Here is a 14274-nt window from a genome sequence, read left to right as displayed (position 1 = left end):
TAAATCTTTCAAGTATTTGCATGCTTTGAAAGTTTCTTTTACACTTTAAGCCCCAGAAAGGAAATTAATTCAGTGAGTCAGTGTCTCCAAACTCCAAACTTGACTAAATCTAAACTATTCACTGACTCTGGCTATTTGTAAGAAAATCTGATTTACAGGAGTGTGGGTGAAAAACATTGAACTATTGTACTGAACTATGTGTATTCAGTCCTGCATAGTAATGCTCGGGGTGACTGGGCGGTTCTGATTTTCCTTTGCAGCAGATGCACAGATGTGAATACACAAATGCATACTTGACACAGTCATTTAAAAGACATGAGAGCTGAGTAACTGGAAAAATTACATAACCCACTTTTCTGGATAAAATGTAGATATTTTAAGCCATCAAAATGAAAGTATTAAGGCATAAACAAGAAAAACACTTAACTCTGTGCTGGACTGGGGCCAATGTAAGCATAGCCAGAGCAACAAGAGTTCCTGAGCCAGGTCTGCGAGTCAGACGGCGAGCAGCGAGGTGATTCACGGCAATGCAATGACAAACACACAGTTTCAGTGAAGCTTTCTGCTGTTTTTCAAAGAGAGGAAGCAGATAAGTTTATGTTGGCCATCACTGGGGCCAGAAGACTTTCATTAAGTGTAATGCTGATGCTGAGACATATACACAAGTTCTTCACCCAGCCCGTCTGAGACTGTAGAGAGAAAATAGAGTCAGATGCTTCCAATATTGTCCATGTTATTCTTAAGCCAGAACCTGCCATGAATGCAGAGCTTGACAAACATCCATTATGTGAGAGAAGATGACAGTCAGTTCCAGGGATCTCGTTAAAATTGACCAACATATCCCTTGGGGACAAAGGATGAGGCGGTTAGGCCTCAATTTCAGTCAAAAACAACTGTGGCTATATATAAAACTACTTACTGACAGAAACTCTGCTGCAACTCTAGAAATATCATGTTTTAAATTGGAGATCCTTTTTCACTGACATATTGAGTTATTGTGTTATTGAGTTTATATCTATGTGGCAATGTCTGTACTAAAGGAAGTCTGATATACTGTGAATAAGATGTAACAGGAGGCAGCTGGAACGTACTGTGATCTCCAAATTGCCTTAGTGGAGTTCAGACAGAATCAGAAGTCAATACAAATTCATATACACCATAAAACATCCAGCTGTGCATGGCTAAGACCTATTTTGGATACAAAGCAGTTTATATTAAGTTTGCACTCCTACTATCTGCGTACAAATGCTGGTTCTGGAAAATTCTATCACTCTCAAATTCTCTACCTCCTATATTTATGTACAAGTATAATCACAATCATGCTCTGCATGATGGTTCAACTGGGGACAGAAACAAAAGAACGGTTGAGATATGCTTAAGGTTTGGTTAGGCTAGTGGTTCAGGCTAGACAACTAAAATTATGGCAGGGCTAAAAAAAAAAAATCTGTTGGTCTGTAAGAAATGACTAACTCTGCTACTGCAAGAAAGTCAGACGCACTGTAGTTCCACCCCACCTGGCTTTCACATCTGAACACCCTTTTCCACAAATTTGGAGTCAAACACTGAAGATGAAACAATTTATGATAAGCTGAAGCTACTACTACTACTACTTATACACTCAAGAGGCCCTCAGTTGGAAGCAGGGTGAAGTCAAGAAAGGTTTATCTTTATGCAGAATGGGGAAAAAACAACATGGCAGCAACTTACGTGTACTATTCCTTAATGAATACAACATGCATGGGAACAGTGGCAGTGACGCACATAATGACACACTAAACTCACTCACAACCCAGAAAAAAGAATAAATCGATAAAAGTTTTTTTTAGAGGAACCCTGTAGATTGAGACAAATGATGTGTGAATAACTACTGCACTGTTATTAGTGATAATGTGAGCATCAAAGAACAACATTAGCGGATGTACCACAAACAAATCTGCATTTAATGTCTGGTTTACAGTAAATGATAACACAAATATCTAATCAGCCAATCACATGGCAGCCATTAAATGCATTTAGCCATGCAGACATGGTCAAGACGACCTGCTGAAGTTCAAACTGAGCATGGGGAACAAAGGTGAATTTACATGACTCTGAACATGTCATGACTATTGGCTGTTTTGAGTATTTCAGAAACTGTTAATCTCCTGGGAATTTTCCTCATTACAACCTCGAGGGTTTAGAAGGAATTGTCCAAAAGAGAAAATATCAAGTTCTCTAAGGAAATCAGCGTATCGTAATCTTACCGAGGTCAGTTATTTCCTGTTTTTGCTTTTAAATTGTGTTACTACTCCAGCATGTACCGTCCCCTTTAAAACACAAAACTCAAACAACGAGCTGACTGTGAAACTTGAGCAGCTTTTGCCAAATAAAAATGCTGTGTCCATTATTTGGGAACACTTTTGGTACAACATCAAATGAAAAGAAGAAAACAATCAATCACATAGTGGTGATTTTGAATTGAGTTCATATTTCTCAGCCCTAAACCAAGGAAGGCAGAAGAGCATCCCCGAACACACAACACGTTGAACCTTAAGCAGATACGCTATTCCAGAAGAAGACCACATCGGATGCCACTCCTGAGAGAACAGGAAACTGAGACTACAGTTCCCATTCCCAATTTGTGCTCACCAAAATTGCATAATTAACTGGTCTAAAGAGCCTAATTTTTTCTTGCAACATTCAGATGATAGGGTCAAGATTTTAAATAAAGAACATGAGAGCATGGATCCATCCTTCCTTGTATTTATAGTTTAACACTCTGGAGATTGTATAATCCCGGAGATGGTGTAATACTGTCACAGATTTTTTTGGCACACTTTGGGGCAATGCTTACATACAACAGTCTAACTCTCTCCCTTTATGACCACAGTGTACCCATCCTCTCTTGGCTGCTTCAAATAGAATTACGTGCTATGTCAAAAAGCTGAAATCATCTCAAATTGGCTTCTTGAACATGTCAATGAGTTCATTGTACTCAAATGGCCTCCCTAGTCACCACATCTGAATCCAATAGAGCATCTTTGAGATGTGGTGGAATGTGAGATTTGCCTCATGTAAATCTGCAGCAACTGTGTGATGCTATCATATCATTATGGATCAAAATCTCTGAGGAATGTTTCCAGCACCTTGTTAAATCTAATCTCCTTGAATCTGTTCAGCTGCCCTGTGACTGTCCCCCTTTGATGCTCTGAACAGAAGCCCTTGTGGCATGCTTTACCCTGGCCCCCACAGACAAGTCCATTCCTGCCAGACTATCACTGGTCAATCCAGGATTAACTTATCTTCTCTTGACTCTGTGTATGGTCAAACAGGACAAACCAGCAAAGTTGTATGTGTGTGTGTGTGTGTGTGTGTGTGAGAGAGAGAGAGAGAGAGAGTTTTTTGGGGGGTTTTGTCCTTCATTGTTTCTATTTTAGTTACCTAGTTTCTTAAGTTTGTTTTTTTCTGTTTGCAGTCATATTCATATTTTCACTCTGTTTCCTCCCAAGCCTCCTGCTCTTTATTGAAAACACCAGAAAGTGTTTTTTCATTACGACAACGGAACATAAAGTGCATGCATGCGTGTTCTGGAAGGGGGGTGTAAGTAACAAGGAGGCATTTAGAAAGCATTCTTTTCTTGTAATAAAGTCTGCATAAATTAAAACCACTTGTTCCCAAAAATAAGTCAAGCAAAGAACGTGACTCATCAGCTCCCAAAAAAAAAGAAACAAAAAACAAAACAAAAAAACAACCCAAAAACAAAACAATGGTAAATGTTTCCCTGTGGAATTAGTCAAAAATAAATGCAGATTACAAACTGCAAAAACAACCACTGGGCACTGAGTGATGCTAAGATAAAGGAAGCATTTTAAAATAAAATAAAAAATAGACTTTTCCACTTCCCTCTTCCCTCTCTCCTTTGGCATTTTGCTGACACAGCACAGGCCAGACCTGCAACCCACACTCCACCTCTGTCTCATTTTCTTTTTTGGAGTATGGACCGGCAATGAATAAACCTCCAGTATGGACACAGGAAGCAGCTCAGCAACTTCTCAGGTTTGGACGTACTCTCAGTGGGAAAACAGACCACTTGTGAAAAGTAAATGTCAGAATGAGTCAACACCGTCTTTCCTGTCATTAAAAGAAGACATAGGAGACGCAGGGCAACATACCATTTTTTGCTAATGTATAAGTGTAGGAGACAAGTTAAAGGTACAGTTTAACATTTTGTGTTGGAGAAAATCCCTGAAATGCAGGTTGGATGTATAAACTATGCAGGCTACATGTTTTTCTAAGCTTCCCGTCTTCATGGCTTCTAGCTCCCTGTTTTATGCGAAGACGTGAGCGCAATATCAATCTGCTCACAGTATGCGACTGTTTATATCGAAACATCAAACTACGTCTTGAGTGGACAAACAAGAAATGCTGATGCTTCCCTATAAGACTGAGGACTTAAATGACTTGTTTTAGTATGAAAAATATAGAAATGACGTGCCGAGTGAATATGTTTTGTAGGTCTGAGAGCAACATGAAACAAATTTCTCCCTGCCAATCAAAAACTAATATTGCTGGGGGGGGGGATTGTGTTTCTTGTACAGAATCTATGCCAAAGAGCAGTTTTGATAGGTTTCAAGTCCAGCAGCTACTTCATAATGAAAAAATACAATTTTGGTATACAACTTCCCTTATCGCTTATGTGATCCCACGCAGCTGTTTAGAAACCAGAGGTCAAACAGCTCAGTAAAAAGTGCAGATGGTCTGAATAAATAATGGGCAACATAAATATTGTCTGAATGACACAAAAACACATTCATAGCAACAACGATGTTTGGTTTGGAAGCAAAGAAATGCAAACTGCCCTATACTTGTAAGAAGAGTTGGATCAGCACATGCATTCATGTGTAACGCACATACAGTAATAGACAGCCTAGAAAATAAACAAAAGCTACTTGTAAAAATAAACAACATTTGGAACGTCTTGTACATGAGATACATGATCCAAAATGCTGCAGCGAGAGTACAAACAGGAACCAGGAAGAGAGAACATATTTCTCCTACATTAGTTTCTCTTCCTGATTAAAACCAGAACTAAATTTAAAATGATTCTTTCCATATAAAAAGTCTTGAATAATCAAGCTTCATCGTATCTTAGAGACCTCATATTCTCCCAATACATCACTTCATTCTCAGACTGCAGGCTTACTTGTGGTTCTTAGAGCTTCCAAGAGTAGAACAGGAGGCAGAGCCTTCAGCTTTAAGGGCCCTTCCCCCATCGAACTAGCTCTCAGTTTGGATTCAGGACAAATACACCCTCTCTAGTTTTAAGACTGGACTTAAGCCTTTCCTTTTTGATTAAACTTATGATCGAGGCTGGATCAGGTGATCCTGAACCATCACCTAACTATGCTGTTACAGGCTCAGGCTGCTGGGGGACTTCCTATAATTAACTGAGCTCTTCCTCTTCACTTACCTATTTTCACCGATAATGCAATTACAAGCTAATATTGCGTGTCACTGACTTGTCTTCTTTCTCCCATAGTTCTCCCTATGCTCTCCTTTTTCTCTTCTCCTTCCAAACTGTCATGTTAGACAGCTTCCCCCACACAGAAGTCTAGCTGTGCTGTAGGTCTCTTCCTGTTAAAAGGGAGTTCTTTCTTCCCACTGTCACTAAATGCTTGCTTGTAGAGTTGTTTCTCTCTAATTGTAGGTTCTTTACCTAAAATTAGAAGACTGTTGCTGCGAATTGGATCTCTACACATAAAATTTAAACTGACTTTAACTTATTTAAGGTCTTTCACACACTGCATTTAGGCTGCATAAACACTAAGGACTCTGTAACACTCAAATATTAAAGGGATAAAATTTGATTCATTTTTATTGGGCATTTATGGGAATTGCAGGAAACTGCATTCCATTTAAGCACCACACATGGTGTCTGAAAAGTAAAGCCAGTACAGAAATGTCTGAAATGTACATTTTTCATCCAACAATGGGTACCTCCTCTGTAAAAGAAAATCTTATGTAGTGTTTGTGGACTCTCAGATCCACTTTACATATCAGAAATCTTTTCTGTTGCCTACAGATTCTGCATATGCACATGTCACAAGCCAATGGCTGATATCAATATAGCCATACATCTAGGATGTTAACAACATCTGTTTTGAGGTGTATATATATATTACCTGATGAGTGGGTAAGGCAGCAAACCTGTCTGCTAAAGACCCAAATACATACCAAGAACAGATCCAGTGGGAGGCAGTTTTTATGTTTTATATAGCTCTGGGTTTAACAGAAGTACACATGTGCTGATAAAACTGCAAAGTTATCAGCTAGTCAGGAACACCCAGGATAATGTGGTTTCTCTTTCCACTGTAATCCTTTTCTATTATAACAAAGAAATAAAATAAAAATGAAAACTACAGCCAAAAATAAGTACCTTTCTCGGAAATGAGTTGCAGTCTGCATTTAACCTCAAGGATTATTGCAGATGGGCTACAGCCAAGACACACACACACACACACACACACACACACACACACACACACACACACACACACACACACACACACACACACACACACACACACAAAAGTATATTCTTTGTGCAAAATCACTGATGTGTCATAAGAAATATGAACCAGTTAAGGTGGTCACAGCAGATGGTTCCAGAAGTCACTTTATACTTACCAAACCTTTTATAACCAAAGGACTGCACCTCCTCCTCATCAGCAAAGTCGTCTGGAAGGAGAACAGCAAAAGGAATCAAATTTAATGGAAAGTAAACAAAAAGAAACCAAAAAGCAATACAGTGTTAAATTCAGTCAGACAGAAATAAAGAGATGTGAGCTTGAATATACTGTAAACTGTGCCTGTTGGTGAAGAGATCGAAACATTACTGAAACCCTAAGCAAACAAGTAAGATTAGCTTTTGCTTTCTATACAAATTACAGTTTAATAAAGAACAGACTTCTCCAATCAATTTTAATCAAAATATTCCTATGTAGAGGATAATTAAAACCATGTCTCTCTCAAAGATTACTGTAAGAAAATCATATAGGAAATGTATATTTGTTGCCCACTGAATCTGCCCTTGACATTTTAAAAACATGTCCAAAATTTGTCCAACTGAGATTGTCTAAGTCAGACTATCAACATGTCCAACCTCTCTGAGTACGACAGGATTGAACCCCCCAAACCACTGTGTGGGTTTATTCTCCCATGTCTGTGGGAACAACTCTAACCCATGAAAATAAAGAAACAGAACATGTCCCAATAATCTTATGACAAAAAAAACTTTTTCCTTTTTCATCTATATAACCTTAAAAGGGGCAATAGATGTCTGAAGACTAGAGCAGTGACTCTTTTCTATCAGTGCTTCTTCAGATGGAAACAGGAGAGGTAAGAAATATGTGATGGGAAGCTGCCTCTCTCCAAGGTCTAGTACTGAAATAAATGACTCTGACCTTTTAGCAGACCCCATGGACAGAGAGCAGATGGAGCTAAGAGGTGACCAGAACAATCTAAAGTGTTGTAAAACATACTAAACCAATCTTACAATTTGTGTTTCCCTATCCCTATACCCCCAACAACCACTTTCCTGTTTATGTTTCCAAGTAACATGAAAACATCCCATTACGATAGTTGTATCAGTGTAAGTCTGGAGCTGCTGAAAAGTCATTTTGGGGAAATGGAATTTTACCCGAAGGGCTGACCTGAAAAAAGCACAAGTCAAAGTGAGTGTTATTTGGATTTGGCGATGTGTACTGCTGCATGGGGCCAGGATACTTAAGAAAGATTGTTTAACATTCCAGAAGCGGATACTAGTGAGACTAATAGTTACATAATACTGAGAGGACACAATTTGTCCATTTTGGAAGGTTAGGCCATCTGTCTATATAACAACGATAATAATAATAATAATATAAGATTTTTCAGACCGTTACTGATATTTACTGATTTAAAACTCTGATATATATGTTGGCTGATATTTCTTTTTCTACAAGACAGATGAAACATTGCCAGATTTCAATAACATTTGTTATATATAGATATTTATGAGTCCTTACTAAGATAATACAAAGAAAAATAATGTGCTTTATTGTCACAGCAAGTGGTGGATTACTTGTTTCTGCGCTGCCTGACTTTACTTGGATCAGCTAGCATTCCAAAAGTGTTGACTACAGAGAAGTTGCATTAACAATCATAACACAATTGAAGGGTGTTTCTTCAATCTCTTCTTTAAATGCTGATACCAGTATATTGAAAAACAGCTAATATCACCCAATATATTGGCCCCATCAACATCAGTATTTTAAAACTTGAATCCTACAGCAGTCCAGTGCCTGTTTGTGTTTGCCTTCTGTAAGTATCTATTTGCCTTTAATTATCTTCTGTATCAAGACGTCCCTTCACATTTATATTCAAATTTTAAATGAAAGCAGTAACAATACATACAGATAAACAGTGTAAATATATACTAATATTTATTCTGTTAAAATCTCTGCTTGTATTAGCAATGTGCAGTATCTGTAAAGCACAACCACTTTAAAGAAATAATTAAACTTCTTTTCTTTTCTTTTCTACTTTTTCATTCAAGATTAGATTTTTTTTTAAAAATTACACTTCCATGTCTGTATATCTATATGAAAATAAGCAGTAGGATTCAGTAGAGTGGAGTTCCTTAAGGCTCTGTGCTGGGGCCTATTCTGTTTTTGATGTACATTCTTCCTTTAGGCCAGATAATACAGCAGTTTCTTGATGTTTCTTATCATCTTTTGCTGATGATATTCTGCTATACTGCTCATTTAAGCCTTCTGAAGGTCACAAACTCTCCAAGGTCTCCAAATTTAGGTTTTATTTTTGGTCAAGCTTTTTCCTTGGAGTGACACTTAAAACGGATAGCAAGAACCTGTTTTTGTGATTTGAGAAACATCTCAAAACTTAGATCAACTGAGTCAACAAGTGAACTTGAGATGATAATTCATGCTTTTGTCTCTACAAGACTGGACTACTGTAATCGTCTGTTTACTTGTCTAAACAAGAAAGGGCTGGCTCATCCCCAGGTTGTCCACAACTCTGCAGCAAGACTGCTGACTCACTCAAGGATCAGAAGTCATTGAATCAATCCTTCTAGTGGTCCCCCACACCCGTTTCAGAACTCAAGGGGAGTGATCCTTCCAAGCTGTTGCGCCCTTCCTCTATTTCTACAGAGTATGGACTCTGTGGAGACCTTCAAAAAGAAACTTGTAGTTTTTGAAAGGTAATTTGTGATGTAACTGATTTAGCATTTTTTTTTTAATTTTTATTTTAAGTTGCTGATCCTAGCAAGTATTTACCTGCCTTAACAATGGATTTTATATGATTTTTTTTTGCATTGAGATTATGCAGTGCCATAATTTTTGAATTCTTTAATTTTATGGTCAGGCCATAAATCATTCCCCTTTCATTATTATTATTATTATATTTGTTTTTCTAAAATCAGGAATATCAGAAATTGATAGCATAAGGGTAATGCCTGTCATTCTGTTGGGCGAAAATAATGTTAAATCCTTTTGGCGGAGATGATCAAAATTGTGGTCAAAATGTGAAGCTCTCTAAGAGAAACCACAAGATGGCAGTAACCATGCAGTGTTTGTTATTTGTAAGAGGGAAACAGCTCACTGACCTATAAAGCTTGGACCTCAGAGACTGACATGGAGGAGCTTAATTTAGTCCAAAACACCAGGGCAACACATGAGAATCACATCTGGGAAATCTTTATCTAAACCTTGATTTAAAACAACACGTTCTCACTCCCGAGGCTGTCACACACTGCACCATGATTCACACTCTTTCTTCTTGTATACCGAAACACTGAAAGGCAACACGTGATTGATTTAAAGTCTAGGAGAGTGTGGGAGCATGTGCGCAAGTGTGACTCAGTACTTCCTTTTGATTTCTTTAAGTCAAAATAAGTGAATCACATAAATGCAAAGATCAGTTGAAATCAATCAAGAACTTAACAAAAAGAAGGTCAGGGTGACTAATAAACGAAGCCACGGTCTGAATAAATCGATTCATTTTTTCCCCTCTGTTTTGAAAAGTTCTCCTAACAGGGGTTAGTGTTTGATGTGCAGCAGTGGACAGATGCAAAACAATCCCAAACAGAGTGCCTTAATTGATTCCAGATGTTAGACGCCAGTTGTAGCCTACGCATTCCTCATGCCCCAGACTGAGAGAGAGAGAGAGAGAGCGCAGAAAAAGTGTGACAAAAAAGCGCGAGAAGAATGTGGTGTAAACAGAAAGTAGACCAAAGTGTGCCATTTAGATATTTTCCATCATTTTAAAACTTTTTAGTCCCCAGACTGAGCTTACCTTTCATTGTGGTTTACAGGACTCTACCGTTGTGAAGCTGCTGTTTGAAGTCACATCCACAGCATGGCAGTGGCATTTGCCCGAAACCTCCCGTTATGCGCCAAGGCACCTTGAATCTGTGGGCTTTCCCGGTTTCCTTAGCGTGTTGATGGGTTATTAAAAAGAATAATAATAACAATAATAAGATTTCAAAGCTCCATCCACAGCTCTTTAAGCTAGACCTCCTTCAGCGCAGGTAACTTTAGTGCTGCATAAAAAAGGACGCACTTTGCTAAAAAAAAAAATAAGGAATGGAAGAAGAAGTTCTAAAAAAGCAGGGAGGAAAAATGTAAAATAGTTATGTGGTAGTTTGAAGGGATGCTGAGTTTGAGGGTGTATCCGAGTCCAGCTGAACGCTCCAGTCACACCCGCAAGAGTAACAGGAGAAACTCCAAAGTGAAGGAATCCATACGTGAGAGGAAGTGGCTGCTTGGAGAAACCACGTGTTCCTCACATCTGTGCGCACCGTCTGCAGAGGGTGTTTGCACATACACACACAGCGCACAGCTGCCATTGTGCGGTTCATTTTGATTTCCCCAGTCTTAATATGGGAGAATGATTCTGAATTATAGTGATTCCAAATGTTGTGTTCTCCGTTATTGGTTCAGTTTTTATGTCCGAAAACACAAAACCGAAGAAGAACTCAGTGTGGACTGAAATGTTTGTCTCATGGCAAACTAAATAAATAAATACATAAATAAATAAAATAAAATAAAATAAAAGGTAGAAGACTTTTATTTTAATTTCAGATTTTAATAAATAATAATAATAAATTTTTATTTATATAGCACCTTTCAAGACAGAATCACAAAGTGCTGCACATAAGATTAAAAGTCATAAAAAGATTTAAAAAGAGAAAATAAAACAGACAAATAATTAACCAAAAGCAGTTTTAAAAAGGTAAGTTTTGAGTTGTTTTTTAAAAACAGCTACTGAGTCCACAGTTCTTAATGCTTGGGGGAGAGAGTTCCACAGTCTCGGGGCCACATTGGCAAAAGCTCTGTCACCCTTAGTCCTCCTCTTAGTATTTTTTATAGCAAGTAAGCCCTGATCAGATGACCTCAAAGACCTGCTAGGGACATAGGGCTGTAGCAGATCAAAGATGTAGGCAGGTGCCAGTCCATGCACAGCTCTGTAGGTCAAGACCAGGATCTTAAAATCAACTCTAAATTTAACAGGAAGCCAGTGTAACTGAGATAACAATGGTGTCACATGCGAGTACTTGGAGGATTTTGTCAGAAGCCTCGCTGCAGCGTTTTGCACAACCTGCAGACGATCCAGAGAACCTTTGCTAAGACACATGAACAGCGAATTACAATAATCCAACCGTGACGAAATAAATGCATGTATAGCAATCTCCAGTTCAGAACGAGATAAAATCGGGCTTAGCCTAGCCACATTTCTTAAATGATAAAAACAAGACCGAACCAGAGAATTGACATGCCCATCCAATGTGAGACTCGAGTCAAAGGTGACACCTAGATTCCTGATAGAGGATTTAACATAGAGTGAGAGAGAACCAAGGGCTTTCACTATCTGGGGTAGAAATCTATCAGGGGCGCATACGAGGACTTCGGTTTTGCCCTCGTTGAGTTGGAGGAAATTTGCAGCCATCCAACGTTTGATCGAATCTAAGCAATCATTCAGCCGCTGAAGCTTAGACAAATCCTCAGGCATAAAAGAAACGTACAACTGAATATCATCAGCATAACAATGATAAGAAATATCCTCAAAAGAGCCCATTATATGCTGGAGGGGGAGAAGATAGATTAAAAATAATAAAGGCCCCAAAACAGACCCTTGAGGGACACCACAAGCAAGGGAAATAGAGGATGACCTAAAATCGGAAACTGCCACAGAAAAGGATCGGTGATGGAGATAAGAGGAGAACCAGTCTAAAGCAGTTCCAGATACACCAACCCAATTTTTCAGCCTTTCAATGAGGATGTGATGGTCAACTGTGTCGAAAGCTGATGTGAGGTCCAACATGAGTAGAACAGAGCATTTTCCTGCATCATTATTCACCAAGATGTCACTTGAGACCCTAAGAAGAGCTGTCTCCGTGGAGTGAAATTGACGAAAACCGGACTGAAACTTATCATAAATGCTATGTTTATCTAGAGCTGCCCTAAGCTGCTTAGCCACAACCTTTTTTAGAAGCTTAGCGATTAACGGTAATTTAGAAATAGGTCGGTAGCTCCTCCAAAGAGAGGGGTCAAGTTGAGGTTTTTTTAAAAGTGGGAGGATAGCAGCGTTTTTAAAATAAACCGGAACTATACCAGATGCCAATGACGAGTTGATTAAATTTTCCCAATTACAGTTTTATTTTTACGTCATCATTTTTATTATTACTTTTTTAAGAGGAGCTCCAGTTGTTTAAATATGTGCAGTTAAATATGTGAAGAAATTGGAGAAGATTTTTTTTCCTCTTTTGGTCGCTTGGGGGGTTAATCATCACGAGGTGTTAGCGCATCCAGAATAGATGAGGAGCACTGGTATTCATTTGAGGATCTGAGTACAATAGTGCTCCACGCTTCTTTTTATTCTTTTTTGGTCTGTATAAATAACTGCTCAATAAAATGGAAAAAGATGCAAATATTGAATAAAGGGGTTATCAAATGAATAAATACAGTCACACACATTTTATTAGGTGCACGCTGCTAATGCAGGTGTCATGCCAAAAAGTCACTTCCAATGTTTGTATCTGTTTTCATGTCTAATAGCCCTGTTCCTCTTTGTAAACAGGCTGTAATCAAGAGAATTTATCAGTGGGTTTTACCTGTTTTGCAAGGATTGTTATGAGTTCCTAGTGTGAATTGTAGCCTCAGTTTTCTGTTCTTAGCTGACAGGAGTGGCACAGTTTTGACCAGTTTTTAACACTTTCATTCATTGTAATTCAGTTCTCTGTAAAGCTGCTTATGTCTTCAACCCAGGACTTCAGACTTTGATCAGTGCCACAATATTAAACATAACACACACACCCAGCACTATTTGTGTAATTCATTATTATTAGGATGTCCTAAAAACTCCCAGAAAAGCCTTCAGTTAATCCAAAATGCTGCAGCAAGATTACTGACAGGGACTAGAAAGAGAGAGCATATTTCTCCTGTATTGGCTTCCCTTCATTGGCTCCTGTTAAATCCAGAATTGAGATCAATATCCTGCTCCTCACATACAAGGTCTTAAATAATCAGGTCCCATCTTACCTTAATGACCTTGTAGTACCATATCACCCTATTAGAGCACTTCGCTTTCACACTACAGGCTTACTTGTTGTTCCTAGAGTATTTAACGCTCGCAGGCTCAAATTAAGTTTTAGTTACAGGAAAAATCTAATATTTGGGGAAAATTATCAAAAAAAAACCCTCATAAAATATCAATAAAATCAATAAAATATACTTTTAAGATTACTTTCCTAAAGCATATAGTTTTAGGAACTATATAGTTAGCATATAGTTAGGGCTGGACCAGGTGACCCTAAATCCTCCCTTAGTTATGCTGCAATAGGTGTAGGTTGCTGCGTGATTCCCATGATGCATTGAGTATTTCTTCTTCAGCCACCTTTCTCACTCACTATGTGTTAATAGACCTCTCTGCATTGAATCATACCTGTTATTAATCTCTGTCTCTCTCCCACAGCGTGTCTTTATCCTGTTTTCCTTCTCTCACACCAACCGGTCGCAGCAGATGGCCGCCCCTCCCTGAGCCTGGTTCTGCCGGAGGTTTCTTCCTGTTAAAAGGGAGTTTTTCCTTCCCACTGTCGCCAAAGTGCTTGCTCATAGGGGGTCATATGATTGTTGGGTTTTTATCTGTATGTATTATTGTAAGGTCTACCTTACAATATAAAGAGCCTTGCGGCAACTGTTGTTGTGATTTGGCATTATATAAATAAAATTGACCTGA

The 14274-nt window shown here is 38.5% G+C and overlaps 1 protein-coding gene across 1 annotated transcript in view; it reads right to left on the bottom strand.

Moving 5' to 3' along the window:
• Positions 1-10732, bottom strand: part of LOC134616576 (collectin-12-like) — a 44146-nt gene extending 33414 nt beyond the window's left edge. The window contains exons 1-2 of the mRNA XM_063461448.1: positions 10333-10732; positions 6667-6717 (exon numbers count right to left, since the gene is read on the bottom strand). Coding sequence (XP_063317518.1) covers positions 6667-6717; positions 10333-10339 — 58 coding nt within the window. The 5' untranslated portion in view covers positions 10340-10732. The remainder of the gene's footprint in view (positions 1-6666; positions 6718-10332) is intronic.
• Between the last annotated feature and the right edge of the window lie 3542 nt (positions 10733-14274).

Source organism: Pelmatolapia mariae, linkage group LG18, assembly GCF_036321145.2.
Source record: "Pelmatolapia mariae isolate MD_Pm_ZW linkage group LG18, Pm_UMD_F_2, whole genome shotgun sequence".
In the NCBI taxonomy this organism is placed as follows: Eukaryota; Metazoa; Chordata; class Actinopteri; order Cichliformes; family Cichlidae; genus Pelmatolapia; species Pelmatolapia mariae.
Note: the sequence above shows the minus strand (reverse complement) of the source record. Positions and strands in the feature narration are given on the sequence as shown.